General features: G+C 39.8%; 1 protein-coding gene across 3 annotated transcripts; it reads left to right on the top strand.

Moving 5' to 3' along the window:
- Positions 1 to 291: 291 nt before the first annotated feature.
- Positions 292 to 18,524, top strand: ube2e1 (ubiquitin-conjugating enzyme E2E 1). 3 transcript variants are annotated; one of them, XM_053231597.1, is made up of 6 exons: positions 292 to 360; positions 1,775 to 1,977; positions 3,984 to 4,034; positions 13,519 to 13,651; positions 16,098 to 16,245; positions 17,995 to 18,524. In XM_053231597.1, exons 1-6 carry the CDS (start codon positions 307 to 309, stop codon positions 18,090 to 18,092), a joined length of 687 nt encoding a protein of 228 aa, XP_053087572.1. In that variant the 5' UTR covers positions 292 to 306; the 3' UTR covers positions 18,093 to 18,524. The 3 variants fall into 3 exon arrangements, with proteins under 3 accessions (XP_053087572.1, XP_026798087.1, XP_026798088.1); XM_026942286.3 differs by lacking the exon at positions 292 to 360 and adding an exon at positions 753 to 959; XM_026942287.3 differs by lacking the exon at positions 292 to 360 and adding an exon at positions 1,187 to 1,483.
- Positions 18,525 to 20,112: the final 1,588 nt, after the last annotated feature.

The raw sequence follows: 20,112 nt of genomic DNA, 5'->3' as shown, positions 1-20,112 counted from the left end.
ACACCTGACCATCACACCCATATGTGCCCATTCCACAACCATGGGCATTAACATGGAGTTAGTCTCCCTTTCCTGTTATAATAAGCTCCACTCTTCTGGGAAGGCTCTCCAGTAGATGTTGGAGTGTGGCTGTGGGGATTTGTGATCATTCAGCTACAAGAGCATTAGTGAGATCAGGCGCTGATGTTAAGTGAGGAGGTCTGGGGTTCAGTCGGTGTTCCAGTTCATCCCAAAGGTGTTCAGTGGGGTTGAGGTCAGGGCTCTGTGCAGGACACTCGAGTTCTTCCACTCCAACCTTCACACACCATGGAGCTTCATGGAGCTCGCTTTGTGTACAGGGGCATTGTGATGCTGGAACAGGTTTGGGCCTCTTTGTGTTTTTCCACTGAAGGGAAATTATAATCCTACAGCATACAAAGACATTCTAGACAATTGTGTGTTTCTAACTTTGTGGGAACAGTTTGAGGAAGAACCTCATATGAATGTGATGATCAGGTGTCCACATACTTTTGGATATATAGTGTATATGATTTGTACACTTGAATATACATGTTCAGACTAGATGCTAATCACTGAGGTAATACTACAGAAGCACAGCTTTGGACACTGAATATTTCTTGGATCTGAGGTGATAACACATATGCAGGCAGAGACAAGCTAATTGACTTCCATGCGTGGCTAATCACTCTTTACTTTAAAAAAAAAAAAAAAAAAAAAAAAAGGTTACTTTCGAAATTCTACGTCAGAACGTCAAAGATAAGCTGTTAACGTGCTGGAAGGTAACGTGACATAAAGGCTTATAGGCGTTTTATTCGCCTGACACGGCCTGTGAGAGGACAGTTTCCGTGCTGCCGCTGTGGGCTTGCGCCGGATCGCCACGGCACTTCCGCTCGGCGCGAGGGCGATTCCAAACACGCGCGTCCAGGCGACGGAAGAGGCTCGCGCAGACACAAAGAAAGGTAGCTGAAGGGAAAACAGGCTTCATGGGTTTCTTATTTTAAAATAGCTAAGCTTGTTGTTGTTTTTTTTAGCGAACGGCTTCAGTGTTTATCGTTAAGCGTTCGTGAAATGAGAGAGAGAGAGAGAGAGAGAGAGAGAGAGAGAGAGTCGGGTCTGTTGTTGTTGGACAGTCGCGTGCTTGAGCACGAGACGCTGTGAAGAAACCTCGCGCGCTCGGTTTATTCGACGTCGTTTAGTTAGTTTGTTTGTTTGTTTATTTGTTTGTTTGTTGGTAGAGTAAACGTAACCTCGCATGGCGGCGAAAGTTTGTTGAACTCGAGGACGGAGGAGGAAAAGTGAAGCGAATTGTGTGTGTGTGTGTGCGCGCGCGTGTGTGTGTGTGTGTGTGTGGCGTCGCCCAGTCGGTTATTCGGTTGCTAGCTTTAACTGGTCACTTATAGCGTTATTTTTTTTGGTGTCGAATCGGTTGTGTTGTTTGTGTTGACTCATAAACACCGGCTTCCATTACAGAGCAAACTCAGGGGTCAGTAGGCTAATCTCGGTTTAGACTACTGGGTTATGAAATGAATCACCGACTCTTAGATAACAGGGCTGTTTAAATTTGTCTTTATTTCTCTCTCTCTCTCTCTCCCTCCCTCTGTGTGTGTGTGTGTGTGTGTGTGTGTGTGTGTCTAAAAGAGGTTACAATCCGCATTGTGTTATGGGAAACTCTAGTGTTAAAGGTCACCATTGCTATCACATTGTTCTCCTTCTGCACACAGTTCATCACACTCTACTACTCTTATCAATGTTTTTGTTTTTCCATCATGTCAAGGTCGCGAGGATGTCGGACGAGGATTCGCGTGCCGGCTCTAGTTCTTCTTCCTCCTCCTCCTCTTCATCATCATCATCGTCGTCGTCGTTGTCATCGTCGTCCTCCGTCCGTCAGCAGTCGGAGAAAGACACACCTAGCAAGAAACGAGAGAGCAAAGCCAGCGTGAACAAAAACTCCAAACTTCTGTCAACCAGCGCCAAAAGGTCAGTGCGCAGACCTGCTGAACTCTCACACGCCATCACTAACCGCTTTATCCTGGTGGGTACGGATTCCCCTAACCCGGGAATACTGCGTGTGAGGCGGGAATACACCCTGGATGGGACCGCAGTCTCTAACACAGCGCGCTGTGTATACACACACACACACACCATACACACACAAACACGCATTGGCACCTAGAGTGCATCTACTGACATGTTTTTGGGAGGTTGGAGGTCGGGGAAACCCACACGCACACGAGAACACGCAGACAGTAACCCGAGTTCAGGATCGAGCCAGGGATCGTGGAGGTGTGACACGGCAACGCTACTCGTTACGCCAACGTGCCACCCACTTGCCGAAGAGTGACAGGAACATATTAGTGTTCCTCCATTTTCTCAGATAAGACATGCACATTTAAAAATGCTCGAGCGGTAATGTTAGTGGCAGGTAATTGAGTAGAAACCAAATGAATTGGGTCACACAGTCATCTATAGATCATTCAAGTGTGTTGAATATGACGTGTCTGGCTGCTCTAAATCTAGACTGTGCAAATATCAGTGTTGCATTTAATGACTGTGGTACAAACATGATGCCGTATTATCTTTATTCCTGTGAGAAGTTAGCGGTTATCTGCTGCCCTGATGTCACAGGAGGACTTTGCTAGTAAAATTTTCGCACTTGAGTGATAACTGTCTGGTTTTGCTCTTGGCTCTTACAAGCAACGACACAAGAGCTTGGATTCTACCTCGTCATTTTGTAGCGACGTTGCATGTAGAAGTGTGGAGACGGCAAATTTTAGTTCCAGCAGTTATTTCTGGTCCACTAATTTGATTAGACAAGCGGCGTTCCAAGACTGCTGAAATTTAATGTAACAGCACTGGGACGTATCTGTTTCACTCCAGTTGTGCGTGTTTGCTACGCGGAAGTCCAGTTCTAGCAATAGTGTTACGCTGAAACTGTTACTACACTTACTACGGGCTGCCAGTCGGTCTGTGCGTTGGCATGGCAACGCGCAACGCTCTTTCCAGATGTGGCTTCTTTGAGAACTATTTTCATTGACGGGGCAAAATTAGACACAGTGTTTGGATGTGTTATGTCTGAAGCGTCAGGTGCTCGATAATAATTTCTTGTTTATAGAATTGTTACATAAAATAAATTTTATACTCGCAATCATTCTGTTGTACTGAATATCAGCACAGCTGTGATTACCTGCTGATATTCAGGACAACAGCACTCTGGCTTGCACGATTTCGCTTAAATACGATGCAGTTGTGCCGAGTTACAACAGAGACTCGATGGCGTTAACAGTATTAGCATGAAAATTTTGGAAGCTGATCTGTTTGAGCGGAGTGCACAGATGAGATGAGTGAGTTGGACAGAGTAAAGCACTAAAGCGCTGCTGCGTCGCTGTCTTTAGGTACAGACGAGGGTTAAATCCCACTGGCACTGGCACTATTATCAGCAGGTATTCGGATGGCATTGTGGGTAAAGAAGGATAACATTACTTAAAGAGCAAAATCAAGTGTAACTAAAAATGTCAACTCGATTTCATTTAAATCACTTGTTCATTATAAAGATGAATATGCAGCTCGTTCAGGGTGGATTTCTTCTTTAACATGTTTCAGGGCAAGCTATTCCAATGCCAGAGAGAACTCTGACCAGATCGGACCATAAAAGGGCATAAGAGAAAAGAAACCTCTAAAATAGCAACCATAGATCGGCTCACAGGCATCAAACGAGCAGGGCCAGACGTTATGGCACAATGTTCTCCTGCCATCACCGTCATCTGCTAAAATGTAGTCATGATCTTTTAAAGTTCTGATGTACATGAAGCTGTAGAAAGTTTATCAAGAGATAAAGCACGTATGGATTAATGGCTTCAGTGTTTAAAGAACACTCGGCACTGCCTACAGAGATCATGAGGGAGTTCAGTACACTGCAGGATCATTGTGCACGGTTTTAATCGTTTAACATTTTATTTTTTTTGTTTGTTTGTTTTTAAATACAGGATTCAGAAAGAGCTAGCTGATATCATGTTGGATCCTCCACCAAACTGCAGGTAAGTGAAATGTTTATGGGACGAATATCCTCTGCCATCTGTTGCACCTTCCTAGCTTTCCTAAACAGTACTCTCGAAAGGAAATGTGCTTGTGTGTTCTTTGGGTAGTTAATAGAGTGTTTCTTTAGAGTGTTACATTTAATCCTTATTTACTAAGAGTGTAGTTATTCTTAGAAATCTTAACATTGAAGTGTCAAGATGATGTCAGAAAAGCTGATTTTAGCCTGTTGTCTGGAATGACTCTTGCATGAGCAATAACACTCGATCCAGATGAATCATAAGCAGTTTTTTTTTTTTCATATTTGTATTGCAGGAGTAATTAAAAATTAATCATTTACTTTAAAGGTTGGCTGGCAGCTTGTCAGCTGTTTTTGAGTAAGGTGTGAAAGTGCGGGAAAAAGTGCAGATGCATTGCTTTCGCTGTATTCGCAGAAATTGCTGAGAGATGTGCGAAAGGAGCCGGGTTCGGAGAACATTTCAGATTTTTATCTGATCTAGAACCACACATGAAAGTGGGTCAAATCTGATTTGGTGTCGACCCAGCTTAATCAAACAAACACAAAATCAGATTCGAATCATATTTTGCCACTTCAGCTTTTAGTATGAAGATAGTTTGAGTGGATTATGGAAGGATTAACCTCTGGGAGATGATGGGTCAGAGTGACCAGGATGTGCTGGTCCACAAGCTGAAGTACCTTCTGTCCAGATTTTTTTTTTTTTTTTGCCAGGTCTTGATTGTGATTTTGGCTTTGGAGTTTTAACTCGCATCGAGGTCATGAGTAACTTACTATCTCTGTGTAGACTATCAGCAACCTGGCGATTAGGAGAAGGAGCAGAAATGTCACTACTCTCCGAAATGACTTCCTGTGTTTGTTCCCACCCCGAATTAACAATGAGCTCGAGGAGCCGTGTAGAAGTGCACTGGGTTTCCTGTTTTCTGGCTTGTTGTTGTGTTGAAACCTGCCGCGCTGTGTCATATGCGTCATCTGTTTAGATCATGCTGAGCCAAAATCATTAACACACAAGCAGAGACCATTTACGCAAGGTGTTTTATTTTAGCGGTTTATTTTTTTTCCTCTCAGTCCTGTTATCAGCTTGCTTCTTAAGAATTTTGTTCACTTTATATTTGTCTCCAACGCAATTTTGTTTCCATGTAAATTGGCTGTAAAGGGCTTTGTTAATAGCTGTGAGGTTAATGGATCTGATGCCTCTTGTTTGTGCCTTTACTCTGCACTTCCAGCTTAAAGTTGTTATTTCTACACATCAACACGAGCAGGACTCGTGGTGCTGCTGAGACAGATGGCACGTTTAGGCTATCGCGTGCTCAGGTTGTAGGGGTGAGTCGTCCACAATCAGGATCCCATTTTGGTTCCAGTGGTGTTACCTTTACAAATCTGTAGGTCTATGTAAAGCAAAAGACAAAAGAGTAAACACAGCCTGTGTGCATGTTTCAGATAAATCACATCAGACAAAAAATTAAATAAAACCTCTCGACAGCCCATCGGTCCTGTCCCGGATCACTATAACGATACTTTACCTTGAGATTTAATCAATAAAATGCTTCAAAAATCATATAATTTTGCACTAAAGTATAAATCTATTTAATATCTAGTGCACAAATCATTCTTTTCCAAAACTCCTGCATTATAGCTTATTAAAAAAAGGGTACATTTTACTTTCATTTACTGAACACTGTAACCTGAACACATTCACCTGTGAAATATTTGGAATATTCCACACAATCTGAATTTCTTGAAGATCATGGGAAGAAGAAAAGTACATTCTCTCTTTCTTCTGTTTTCTCTTTCAGCTTACAACACTGTTACTTCAGTGATGAAATGAAAGTAAATTATTAATTTAAAAAATAATTCTTAGTGTTCTATAAAAGTAAATTGTAGACTCTTCGCTCTCTCTGTGAAAAGCAGCCATCTGTGATGTTGTCCGTGTTAACAGTCTTTTAACCGGTGATGTGAGGAGTGCTTTCTGCGTGCTGGTGATTTGTGTTCTGTGTTCTGCTGGTGTCTGGACCTTGACATGAGAACTGATTAGGTGTTAAGCTGCGGCTTCTTAAACTTCTAGCTGAGGCGGTGTGTGTTTGTGTGGGTGTGTGTGTGTGTGGCTACTCAAATTTCAAGTCAAGTAGGCTCTTATCATGTACAGATGTAACATTAGGAATGAAATAAATCTCCCTCAGAATAGATATGAGAATAGGATGAGATATCGGACAAGAGGATAAGCGACACAGTACAAAACTCAGGAAATACAGTAAATAAAGGCTGTAGACAAAATACGGTCAACAAACTATACAGTAAACACTTCAGAAAACTAGAGAAGACAAAACACTTTGATACTGAAAAACACGAAACTCATACTGAAAGCTTGAGAATCAGTTGATTTTGATATCTAGCCGATATATATATTTTTTTCTTTAAAAATTACGAAACTATTAAATGATTATTTTTAACTAAGGCACTTAAATACAAGAAAAAGGACATAGCTAAAACATGATGTGCAAAACCATTTAAAAAAAAAAAAATTAAAGTTAAACTCTGACACAAATCACTTATGATGTGAATATTATAAGTATAATGTACAAGTATAATACAAATCAGTCTTAATAAAAAAAAATACACTCAAGTCTCTCTTATATTTATTTTTACTTTTTATTTATATAATATTTTTTTAAAACATTTAAAATCATTTCCAAATCCAATCCATTTGTTACAGGATCAGGTTAAATTATTATTATTTTTTTTTAATTAATTAATTTATTTTTAAAATGGCAATTCCTAACTTGAACCAGATTCGATACATTTTTCTACTGGCTAAATCTTTGAAATTCTAAAATTTAATTTTTTTTTTTTTTAGTTTTTACCTTTTTTTTCCCCCTCTTCCTTTTCAGTGTCTTTTTGAACATGTTCATTGAACAGTTTTTTTGAAAGGTTTAATTTTAAATGCAGCGGTACTGTTTTGCTGGCAGTTTGTTAGGAAGCCTGTACTATATCATGATGTCTAGTGTGTATTACAGAAATGTCTTTTTCAGAAGTATTGCTCCGTATTGGTTTTTGTCATATCTCCCACCTCTAGTGCCATCTCTATTAAAGAAATAACAAAATACTTTTATTTTATTTTTTTTTTGGACTTTGTCACACCTAGCTGTGTGTATGTGCAGGATGTTTGCAGTTGCTAATTAATAATTTGCTACATGCATATAAACCATAATCACAATAAAACCCTTATTTGTTTTGTTTCGTCATATAGCCACCTTTGTTCAGTTTCACTTTGGGGCGTGAATCTATGTTTAACTCTGCCAGTGTTTGCATTCTTGCAGTGTTTGGAATTCGTGTGCAGGTGGATATATAAAATTCAGCACTACTGCTTCAGCTTTAGCGCTGGAGACGTAGACGTCTGGCATGGTTAATCCGTTGAGGCTTTACTGGGTTATAATACACAGACGCATACAGTCAGCATGTGTGGTTTAGACAGTTAGGTCAGAGGTGGCTATTAGTAGGCGAAGTTCATGTTTTTGAGTGCCGGTGGTCTCGACCCTGTGTGCACTTCAGGAGCTGCTTCTTGCAAGCTTCACCTTGTGCTCAAGTCTTTGATCGTATCGTGTGCACAGTCGTTCACAACGTCTTGTGGAAATGATTGGTTTCCTGTTCACAGAAATCTTGGTGATAGATTTCACTTAAAATCTTTTCCCCGTGTGTGTGTGTGTGTGTGTGTGTGTGTGTGTGTGTGTGTGTGTGCATTTTAATACAGCAGACTGGCTGATTCACAAGTGTTTTGGGGTTTTTCTTTTTTTGGTCATGAAAGGTTAGATGGTGCAGGCTGTGCAGGTGATGAGTTGGATAATGATGCACAGCAGGAGCATGACGTGTTTATTTTTCCCTCATGTGCTTTATTGAATGCATCATGGCATATCACAGCTTTATTATGTTAACGTTATTACTCTCAAGACACTTTTTTTATGCTTTTCAGCTCTTTTAGCTCTACTGCTCTGTTCCTTTTCTCTCTCTCTCTCTCTCTCTCTCTCTAACTTCTCTACTTTTCCCACTCTGCTCACACTACTCCGCTTTTGCACTCGGTTTTATTAGTATTTTCTTGTGCACGCTAATTAATCTGCCTAGTAAAAAATCACACTTGTGCGATATAACAATTTAATTGTCCCTTCACAATCTTAAGCCCTATTTGGATGGGATTAAATTTACGTGGGGTCATGGGGTAACTTCGTATTTTACAGGCTCTCCTCTGTGACCTTTTATTTCTGTCAGCCATGTCGGTGTTTTTCTCTGTCCTCCCAAAACTGAAATGAAAGCCAGCCTTTCTTCTCAACTTCAGTCTTTGACGACCGCTTGGACACCATGTTGCGAACGGATGATCATATGACCACAAACTTCAGGGTTCATAGAAAATACAGTCCACTAGAAACTTGCTCCTGTGGTCATTTTATTGCTCTCCGGATGCAAGAGATTTAACATCGCAATTTAACATCGGAGTCCGCTGTACGAGCTGTCGCTGAAAAACATGAGCCAGTTGACATACGAATCTGAAATCATTTAGCTTAGGTGTTTTGAACTCTCCAATATGAACCAGGTTTTTAGTCTTTAATCGCACGTTGGCCGATGTGTATAGATCAGCAGGATTTGTGCAGGTGGGATTTGGAGGCGAGTATTGATGTACATCTCATTAAGGGTATATGTTTAAGTGTATATGTTTAAATACTCTACTGGCATTTCATCCTCCTGTAGTCAACATTGTAGTTGTTTTAAACGTGACTCCTCCAAATGGACATGCAATTTAGTTACATGCCTCTAATTCCTATGTGCTGCGTGATCAGGCTGTTAAAGGAGAAATAGAATTCAACTTTATCACTATAAATTAAATAAAATAAATTTATCGCCCAGCACCAGTGCTATGTGACTGAGCTCTGGTTCTCGTTATTGTCAGTCGTTCTGCTCTGGTGGTTCTCTTATTCCCTGATTTGTTTCCTTTTTTTTTCTTCCATCTCCAACACGTGTATGCCTTTCTTTCTTTCTTTTCTCTCTTGTATTCTTTCTTACTTTCTCTGCTTCTTTCCATGTCCTTCTTGTTTTCTTTCTTTGTTTTCCACCTCCCTCCTTTTTCTATTTTTTCTATTCTTTCCTCTTTTTCTTCATCTTTATTATTTCCTCCCATTTATTACTGTTTTCTTTACTTTTCCTTCTTTTCCACCTGTATTGCCTTTCTTTTTCCTTCCTTAATTTTTTTCATTTACTCTTTTGTCATTTCTCTTCGCTCTTTGTGTTCTTTCTTTTTTCCTTTCACCACTTCACTTTCTTTTGTCTTTCTTTCTTTCTTTCTTCTTTCCTATCTGTCCTATTTGTCTCATTTGCTGCCCTCTCTGTTTTTCCTCTGTATCTCTCCCATCCCTCCACCTTTTTCCCCCTCGTGTGGATTTTGGCCGATGGGTGTCTGTCACACGTTTGGGATTCCTCACATTCCAGCGCCGCAGGCTGACTCAGGAGACAGGGACCGAAATTAAAAACAGTGTGCTGCTCTAATTGCGCTGCTTGTGGTCTGCACTGCGGAGCCCAGGGGTGTTTCATAGGCCTTTCCTGTTTTTGCTCCTCCTCAGGGGTGAGCAGCTTGACGGGCTGCTGTTGTCCAATAAAGTGTGTGTGTGTGTGTGTGTGTGTGTGCACGCATTACAAAACCCCAGGGTGCCTTGACCTTTTGCATTGTAACACTACAGTGAGCTAATGTTTATAGATGCAGTCAAAGCAGCAGCAGATCACTGACACTGAGCTGAAAGACAGGAGGGTGAAATTTGAGCTAATGTGGATTTCCCCTTTTAACACAGATTCTTCTGATTCAATTCTCTGGATCTGTTTATTCTGGCAAGCTTTTGTAGTCCAGTCGCTTGCAACTCAACGGAATTGCCTCAGAAATTCCGCTGTAATCAGACAAGAGGTTGTGTGGCCACATGTTAAATGTGTTGTGAGAGTTGGAGTCAGTCATGGGTGGATGATTGGCACCCGGAGTGTCGCGCTGCACCTGGTGAAGCGTTATCAAAGAAAACCTACTGGGAAAGCTTCTTAGGAAATTTACCTCTTGTGAAAGGTGTGAAGAATCTAGTCCATTTGTTGCATTTTATTTTCATGAAAGCATGACTATAAAAGCAGTTAATGATAAGAAATGTTGTCTTTTGATCATTCACTGAAACAGCTTTACACTTTATCTTCCTTACATTGTTTGCTTGTGTGTAAAGATCAGATAACTCACAATTCACTAACAGCTTCTTCCCCCAGCTTTGGCTGTTACCCTGCTTTATTGCTGTACTGCTGATTCCTCTGCTATTCTTACTAACATGCACTTTAAACATATCCTGCCTCATTTTCTGACTCGTATACAGGACCGTGTGCTTTTTCTGTTTGTGGCTATTGGTCAGCTGTTACTGTGTAGGTAATTAGTAGTGGATTAACATCTGAATGTTTATGAATTGAGAAAGTGTCTATAAACGTCCTGTATTTACATAGCAGTTTTCACACTCAACTGGAGATGTGAATGGGACACACATTCACACCAGATTTGAAAGTCCTGTGAAGTAAGATGTCTCGTGTGTAACAAATGAGTGGATTTGGTGTTTGTTGCCTCCAACACTTGAGTTTATAGAAAGTAGCCTGCAGGTTTGGTTCTCAAACTGGGTTCTGGGGAACTCTTCTCAGGAACCAGAGAAGCACAGACAGGGCATCCTCCATTGTATTTTTTCAGTTTTGATGCAGTGGTGGAAATTACCCAATATTTTCCAAGTTGTTCTATATATTTTTTAATGGTTTTTAGTTTGTTTTCCTCCATTACTTGAGTTAAATGGGTTTAGCCCCAACTTCTGTAACTCAAAAATGAGAGTCTAAAAAAAAAAAAAAGAAAAAAATCTGACAATTTTAATGGAGGGTTTAAAATGAGTTTAGTCAGTGGAAATTTCAAGAATAAAAGTATTCTAGCTAATAATTACTGTACATATGTAAATAATGAGCCCCATATTTAAATAGTTGGATTATGTTAATAAAATAAATCCTATTTATTTGTTTGATTTTATTTGCTTACTTTGAGTTAATTAGTTAAGTTGAATTTTAATTAAGCTTTAGTTATTGTGTTAGTTAAGTTGAGAGGTAGTTTTATTTAGTTAGGCTGAAAATTATGTTGAAAGGTAGCATAATTTAATTGAATTTCCTGCTGATTGTGTTTGCTGCAAATATTTATTTATTTTTTATTTTTTTTAAATCACTGGCCTTGATGTTTTAGCACATCTCTCCTGGTAATTTATCAGCTTCTCTTCACACATGAGCCCCCCAGATAATATTCCAGGACGTCATGTGCTAGGACTTGTCCTCATAGACCACTGCCTCAGTCTTTGAATTTTCAGGCCTGGTTTGTGTTCATACTCGACCCCTTTCTTAATAATTGTTGTTGAATTACAAAAGTGCATGTGTGAGAGGGGTGTGTTCTGCATTAACAGTGTGTGTGTAGGTACTGCATTGTGTGTGTGCAAAAACGGTTCATGCCCAAATCTCAGTCTTGCTGTTTCAGACTGTCCTGTCAGAATCTATTCAGAATCTGCTCTTACTGAACATCCTTTCAACACACTTGGTGCTGTTTTTTTTATTTGCCACTGTCTCCTCTGGCTTGTTCATTAGGGAACTAAATCTCTATCCTTATTTCTGTAAAGCTGTTTTGGGATGTCTCTTGTTAAAAATGCAGGCTCAGTCAGATGGCAGGATCATTTCAACTGTAGTTTAACGTTCAGAATACTTGATACACTGTCTGTGTGTGTGTGTGTGTGTGTGTGTGTGTGTGTGTGTGTGTGTGTGTGTGCTTCTCTGTAGATCTGTTGTGCTCATTTGTTCAGCGGATACACAGGCAGTGATATAATCTGTGTGGATGAGAGGTTTGTGGTGAAAACACGCCATTGCTCAGCTGAAGCGTCAGTTTTGGTCATGAGCAGAAACCTCAGGCTAGGTTTGAGAGATGAGTAATTTATTTTAGTTTAGTATTTGCAGTTGAGTATAGCCTAGTGGAATGTTGTTTTGTGTGTGTATATATATCTAGGAAGTTATTTTTATATCTTGAAGTTTTGTTTCACCCACCTCACTATTGCCATAGCATTGACATTTTGCTCCATTTTTTTCCCCCCCTTCGATTGTGTTATTTTTTTCACTCACTCTTCATTCTAGTGTTTCCTAAGAACAGGGCAATTATGAAACAGAATTTTTTTTTAAAATAGGTGTATATGGTTATGGAAATTTGGTGTAGTTATTGCTATACTGTTATAAGCAATGTTGTTGCTTACATTTTTCAAATTTCAATATGCTGTCCAAACAGGTTTCTAAAACAGGTTTGCCTACGCTTGAGGCAGAATCAGCAAAAGCGACATTTTCTCCAACTGAAGCCTTCTTGCTGTAAATGCTGTAGAGTTCTCATATGATGAATTTTGCCTTCACACTTACTGACGTCTGAACATTCGCCACAGCAGTTTCGCACTGGTGCACACTGCCAGACTTCGTTACATTAAATATTATAACTTTACCGATGTGACTCATGCAGGTGTAAATAATCAGGACTTCCCCACTATTCAGTAGAAGTGGTGAAACTTCTCAGATAAGTGACGGAATGTCTTCAAGGCTTTTGCAGAAGTCTGATCAGCTTTAGAGATAGCTAGACATTCTTTTGACAGAATAAAGGACTGTAACGTACACTGAAAGAAAAGACTACTGCAGTAAGTGTTTCTAAATCTGCTGCCTAATTGTGATGGGTTGCGATATTGGACAAATTTAGTCATTTTAGATTATACCAAAGGGTACTGATTACCAGGTCATCATTTTAAAATGTGGAACTCTGTACTGGGGTGTAAACCTCTCGCTTCCACACTGCATGATACGATTTCGATTTTTAAGGCAATGATTAGATATTTGAGGATACCACTGAATCTGGTATGATATGATTTTGTTTCATAAGGCAATGCTGGTCACATATCAAGCGGAGGCTAATTCAAACTGCAATGATTTAGTATTGATGCAGTTTGAATTAGCCTCTGCTTGATATGTGACCAGCTTTATTCAGATTCTGGGTTAAGCTGGCTGGTAAATTGTGATTGATGGAGAGAGACTATTTTAAGTATCAGTATTACTGGCAAATCACCTTGCTAGCCTAATTATTTGTACAAAAGTTTCACACACCAGTCCCTTTCCCTTAATCAAATTATTATCAGTAATAATCGATTCACGATTGTTGCCTCGGTTCTTTTCACTTATCGCCTTTTAAAGTGACTCATCGATCCGAATTGTCTGATCATTACACGTCTAATAGATATTTTTTTTTTCTCCACAGAAATTATCTTTCTACACAAGTATTAGACTAAAATTAGATCGTAAATACTAGCTGATGTTAAAGTCAAGCATCGCTTGGTCTTAAAATCCATGCCTCATTTCATTACTTGTGTTTTTAGTGCCGGCCCAAAAGGAGACAACATCTACGAGTGGAGGTCCACCATCCTGGGTCCTCCAGGCTCCGTGTATGAGGGAGGAGTCTTCTTCCTCGACATCGCCTTCACTCCCGACTACCCCTTCAAGCCGCCCAAGGTGAGAAGGTTCCCATGAAAAGCTAATTTTCTGCTCTGGGTAATAAGCCCAGAATACAGTGACTAAGTGCCTTCATGCAGACCTCTCACTGTGTGGTTTTGTGCTGCATTATAGTTCGGGTCCATCGCTCATCTTTCAGCCAAATTTCAAACCAATACCAAAATCTAGCTGCTCACTGCTGATGTTTTAAGATGATACAATTACAGGAGATGGATAAAACCTGCCATATTGAAGCAGTGGACCGCAGCAAGCAAATGTAAACCATATGTGGGCAATCTTCTCGGCCAGTTCTGGAGGAGCAGGTTGCTATTTGCATTGAGTGTCTGCGCTACTATTATGGCAAAAGTGTTTATTCATACAGTATTCCAATGACCCTATGGTGTCTTATCTTTTCATCATAATGTTAGCGTTTTCATGGCCTGTTTTCTGCAGCGCATGTTGAGTCTAATTTCCAGCTAAGAAGGATGAATATGTGTTCATGCTATCTGTCAACACAAGTGTTAAACCGGTATGTTTATAATGCAACAAACTGGCTGTAATGACAGTATAGTGTAAAGCTGCACTGAAGATTACAGCAGAAGGATCAGAAGAACAAAAAATTACAGTGCTGCCACATTTACACAAAGCCATGAGGTCACTGGATACTTTAGTGGTGATGATAAGCCTATTGTGTTGCTTTATAGACCTGTTATTTGTAGCAGGTTTTTGTTGGCAGAGTATTCTGGCTCAGGCTGAGTTTCCTCGCACAGTTTTCCCACTTGCTGGTACTAAACTTGTGAAGAGTTCTGGTTTTCTGATGTCAGTGATGGACTGATGCCCGTGATAAACGGGTTGAAGCAGTTCTGCATTTGCCTATTTAATATTTGATCTGCCTTTTTATTTATTTATTTTTATTTATTTATTTTTTGATTAAAACTAGTCTGGTGTGATCACCTGATCCGTGTCTCCCTCCATTCCTTTATCCTGCAGCCCTAGCCTAGCCTTTGTAGTGCTACCCCCCCCCCCCCCCCCCCCCCCCCCAACACACACACACACACACAAATGACTTTGTGCTTGACTCAATTTCCATAATGAACATGGAAAACATAGTTTTTAACCATTGTAGTTGGAGTTTATTTCACTTTAACCTAAGAATAGCAAGGGGAAATGCATGTTAAATGACTGGTCTTTAGTTTGCGCACAAACATCCGTCTCTAAAAGGATCCCCGAACACCTGAAGAGGTATTATGTTGCTTTCCATAAATATGTCAGGGATTGCACGACTATGAATGTTTACTAGTCGACTAGTAAATTCAAAAACGTAGCTGATTAGACGTCTTTTTCCAAAGTTAAAGCAAAGACTGAATTACAACATTGTTATTTTATTAGTGCAGTTAAATTCTAATAAACAGCAGTAAAGAATCCTGTAGGACCCAACAATTTGTGAGAGTGGGCAGGTTTTTAGTGTTATGACGTGGGTGCTAATGGGATAGAGAAACGCCACGTTGATTAAGAGGGCTTGAATAGTGCCGAATGGTGTGTGTTTGTGGGATTTATTTATTTATTTATTGTGTAAATAGGGATTTACAAATTTCATTCATTCATCATTAGCAGTTGTTTTATCTTGGTCAGGGCCATTGTAGTTCAAAATAGTTACTTGGTTATGTTTTAGTTGTGATTGGGTTAAAAAAAAAATTGCCAAATGTGCTTGTTGAACATCCAATTCTAGATTTAGTCCCTTTTGGTGTTATAATAACCCTCCCTTTTTCTGGGAAGGCTTTCCAGTAGATTTCGATCCGTGGCCGTGGGGATTTATGTTCGACAGCATTAGTGAAATCGGGTACTGTTTTCAGGTGAGGAGGCCTCGGGTGCAGTTGGCATTCAAGTTCATACCAAAGGTGCAAAGGAACAGGTTTGGGCCTCTCAGTTCCAGAGAAGTGAAATTGTGATGTTACACCATACAAAGATCCAACTTTGTGGCAACAGTTTGGGGAAGAACCACATGAGTGTGATGGTCAGGTGTCCACAAACTTTTGGCCATATAGTGTAACTGCAGGAGCAGGTGGGATTGCTATTTAAAAAATTAGTCACACGCACACACCTAAAATTAACCATAAATGTGATATGAAAATGAAGTTCCATTAAAAGAAAATTTTAAAAACTTTTCCTTCCACAATGTGCAGTCAAGTGTAGAATTTGCTTCGTCTAGTCTGAAATATTGCTAGACTAATGAAGTACATTTCACCTGCATTTCATTACTCTCAGCCTCACCACTGTTTTGTCAACCACTTCAGCACCTGCTGCAGGGATTAATGAAAGGAACTGTGGAAGGAACTGTTGCCACTAGGTTATGCAACCCTCTGTGTTAGTAATGATTAAAGCGTAAATGATATTTTGGAGTTTAAAAATGGCCTGGGTCAGTGGTAATGGGGAAACATAAGCTGAGGTGTGTCTGGTCTTCTCCCAGGTGACGTTTCGTACCAGAATCTACCACTGCAACATTAACAGTCAGGGAGTGATCTGCCTGGACATCCTGAAGGACAACTGGAGCCCAGCGCTAACCATCTCCAAGGTGCTGCTGTCCATCTGCTCTCTCCTCACAGACTGCAACCCTGGTAAGATGTCTAGTAATCTCCTGTTACAGTTTAATTTCTTAAAGTCCTGAAAAACCTATTGAGGGAAAGGCCTAGTTTACAGTTTTAAGTCTGCAGGAAAAAAGAAACTGTAAGAATGTGAATTGTGTGTTGCATCAGTTGTAGTTACGGGTTTGTTCTAAAGAGGGCGCAACACAATGATGTAATCCAAATAGCACATGGCTGAATGTGTGTTTGGCTGGCGCTTTGTTCAGAATCGCATGCTTTCGGTACAGAAAAGCATATAATCCAAGTTGAGGCCTTTTTTTGGCTTGCCAGACAGCAAAGAAAACTATTTTCATGTAAAAGAGTGGAAAAAAGAAAAATCTAAAGCACAGGTTCCCAACCCTGGTCCTGGAGTACCCTCTGTCCTGCACTTTTTTTTCTGAGCTTGTTTAGAGGTTTGCTTTCATGTAAAAGAATTCCTCCTGAACCGTGGATTGATAGTCCAATTCCATACATCGCTTTTGTGCATGCAGGTTTGCAAAATGGTAGCCATCGTGCTCAACCGTTTGGTGTGGGGTTTTTTTTTTCTGTCTTACCAACATTCAAGTTTTTGAATGCACAGCATGCCATCATGGACAAAAACCTACAAACAAGGATCTGTGCTCAGATTAGAATTATTTTAGCAATGCAGGTCGGTACAACACGTGCATTTTTCACGATGCTCTCGGTGCAAGCATTCGCTCCACAAACGTAAGCTATTTACAGTGGTCCAGTCTAGAAAGTTCTGTATATAGATCAATAAGGCGTTGAGTCTGCTCCACTGACCATAACACCCCTTTCTCCTTTCCATCCTGAAAAATTGAAACAGGAAATAACATGTCAAGTTCAAGCACTAACATTACTCTGCATGTGGCACAGAGAGCAGATAGCTTCCACACATGATGCAGACCACACCAGGACCCCAGACCACTGAGAACCAGGGATAGGTTCTTTGGACTAAAACAGCTTTCACACCTCACCAAACATACCAAAAAAAAAGAAGAAAAAAAACATGCAGGTGTGAAAACATCTTAAAATGTGTAAGACAGAGGTACTCCAGGACCAGGGCTGAACATGTTTTCTAAATTAATGGGTGATTAAAACAAGCTACTTTTTTTCTCCAAAGTGACTTGGAAGTGAAACAGAATCCAGTCCAAGCACACAGCTGAATAGTTGATGATGGATCTTGCTCATTTGTTCTCTGGTAGTCCTGGGATTTTAAACTTTTAGTCATTAGCGCAGAACCGTAAGAGCCGAGTTACCACAGGCCATAATGAACTGTAAACCGAAGCTAGTGACCTTTTGACTCTTGGAGCATGATGGGAATAAAAACCCAGGAATAACTTGTCTCTCATGTGGTCTTGGGCTGAAGTTGCAGCGTTGCCAGTCATGGCTGTATGCTGGAGCTCGGTCCATAATAAGACCTAGAATATAGCAGACTACATAGCTCTGGCAGTTACAGGTGTGAGCATTCATCCAGCTGTTTAATGCTCATGTATTCTGCTGCAGACATTTCGTTCTTATTATATTGTATTGAAAGTGTTTTACTTGATTATCTCTACGAAAGAAAATGTGGTGGTGTGAGGATTACCTGGTGGATTTTTCCAGATCTGAACTATTTAGTGCAGGATGTGGTTTAAGACACAGCCCATGGATACATTTAGTCATCACACCCTCTTTAGATTCAAACATGTTTTTGCTTTAATCCTTCATTTTAAACCAAGACTGTGCTCACTCTCTTTAAAGCCGACCCTCTGGTGGGAAGCATCGCCACTCAGTACACAAACAACAGACCGGAGCACGACAGGATAGCCAAACAGTGGACCAAGCGCTACGCCACATAATCACACACCGCGAGGGAAGAGTGCTACTGATGGAGGGATGGCTCGGGGGAGAAGGATGTATAATGGAGAGGGGAGGGTGAGTGGGTGGTTTGGGGTGGGAGGGGGATGGGTTCAGCTGTAGGATAGAGTGTACAAGGAGTGTTTTATGGTGGAATTAAAGTCTTATTTCCTGATATTGTCATTTAATGTGACCCTTTTTTTCCCCCCCTTTGACCCATGTAGAATTCTACTTTGGCAATAATGGATCTTAATGTGTCTTCCTTTATTTTGCTTTTGTTTTGTTTCCACTTTTGTAAATTGATTTTAGTTAGGGCTTCAAGAGGGCCATCATTATCAATCCTGATTGCGTGTAAAAATTTGACATCTGGTACAATGTCTGACTGTACAATGTATTTCTCTCCCTCTGCTTATTAAAGTTCCATTCGATGTACAGTCTCTGTCTTTGTCAGCAATGATTACTCACAGCTGCGTAACCAAATCAGCCACAAACGCATTCGACATGCTTGCATTTCTCTAGTTGAGTAACGTAGTTGTGATGGTTTCACCCACAAGAGTCCTGTATTATTCTGCTATATTGGATCATATCAGGCAAAAAAAGGCTCTCTCTAGCTTTAGTGCTTCTCAGTGTGTGGTCTGTGAAGCATAGCCAGGGGTCCATGATTATTTTTTTGTTACCCCAGTCCACCATTATCAATGTTATTATATTTATTGCTGAGGTTTTTACATATATGTTATTAGTCAGGATGCATCAATAAAATTTTTTCCATGTTTTTTGCTACTCTCTGAAAGCGATACTGATACTAAAATGAGTAACCTCCTTACTATCGATCAAACAGAGGTGTCATGGAACATTTTATTTAGCTCTGTTTGTTTCCATGGTTGACACTGTGGGCATGAAGATTGCACAAGTACATGCTCATGTACTTAAACTGTTAGGCTTGTTCTTAAAGATAACGTTACTTGGTTTAACCCTTTCATGCATAAATTATTTATACACATATCCAGATTGTTTAGATTTTTAACTTTTTTTTTTAACTTTCAATTCATACATCATGCAATTTTATGTAAATATCAAACATTAAAAAATGGATTGTCCATGTGTTAAAAAAACAACAAAAAAACAAAACTAAATCAATAAATAAATAGTATGCCAGAAATAATAATAATAATAATAATAATAAAAAAATTTAATCTTCCAATGTCCAAAGTTTTTAATGTTAAGATGATTTCAAGATCATTGCTGTACATACAAAATGTACACATGTTTAGGACTGAGGTGAAAAATATTTCTCTAATTCTAAAACATCTATAACATAGTTTGTACTAAAAAAAAAAAAAAAAAAAAAAAAAAAGGGGGGTGCTTAAGACACTTGCACTTTATTTATATAATATATCTAATTTATTAAAAGGTACTATGCATGAAAGGGTTAAATGAAGTGCATTTGCTAGCCGGATCGAGAAGGGTTGCTGTGAAGTGAGTTTGTTTCACTTCTGTACAGTTGTAAGTAAAGTACATTTTTGTCTTCATTGCACCGGAATCCCTCGTCGTCGGTGATCGTCAAGAACAACTTATTGGGTAAGAGCTGTTATTTCCACTCACCTTGCGTTGTCTGCGTTGTCTGAAGAGCACAGTCAGTCTGCAGTCTGCTTTGCTTTGATTACAATCCCTCATCATAAAATGTGCCCAGATCGCTGTCATTTCACGTCATTTATTAGCGACAACATACAGTAGGTTTACGTCACATATTATCATGTGGTAGTAGATATTGGTTTCGAGGGATTTTTTTGAGAGTCAGTATTGGACTGATATGAGATACCAGTATCCGTGCATCCCAGTATCGATGCATCCCTAGTGATTAGACTGGTACGTGAATTGAATGGGTTTAATCCAAACTCAAAAAAAAAAAGAAAAAGTAGGGCTATAAATAATGTCATCATCTTGGATTTAATGAGTTCTTGTCAGTGGATAAGCCAGGAATTGAAACCTCTGTTATTGTACACACTTAAATAAGGTTCATGA

Source organism: Pangasianodon hypophthalmus, chromosome 29, assembly GCF_027358585.1.
Source record: "Pangasianodon hypophthalmus isolate fPanHyp1 chromosome 29, fPanHyp1.pri, whole genome shotgun sequence".
Lineage (NCBI taxonomy): Eukaryota > Metazoa > Chordata > Actinopteri > Siluriformes > Pangasiidae > Pangasianodon > Pangasianodon hypophthalmus.
The sequence above is the reverse complement of the archived record's forward strand: the minus strand, read 5'-3'. Positions and strand labels throughout refer to the sequence as shown.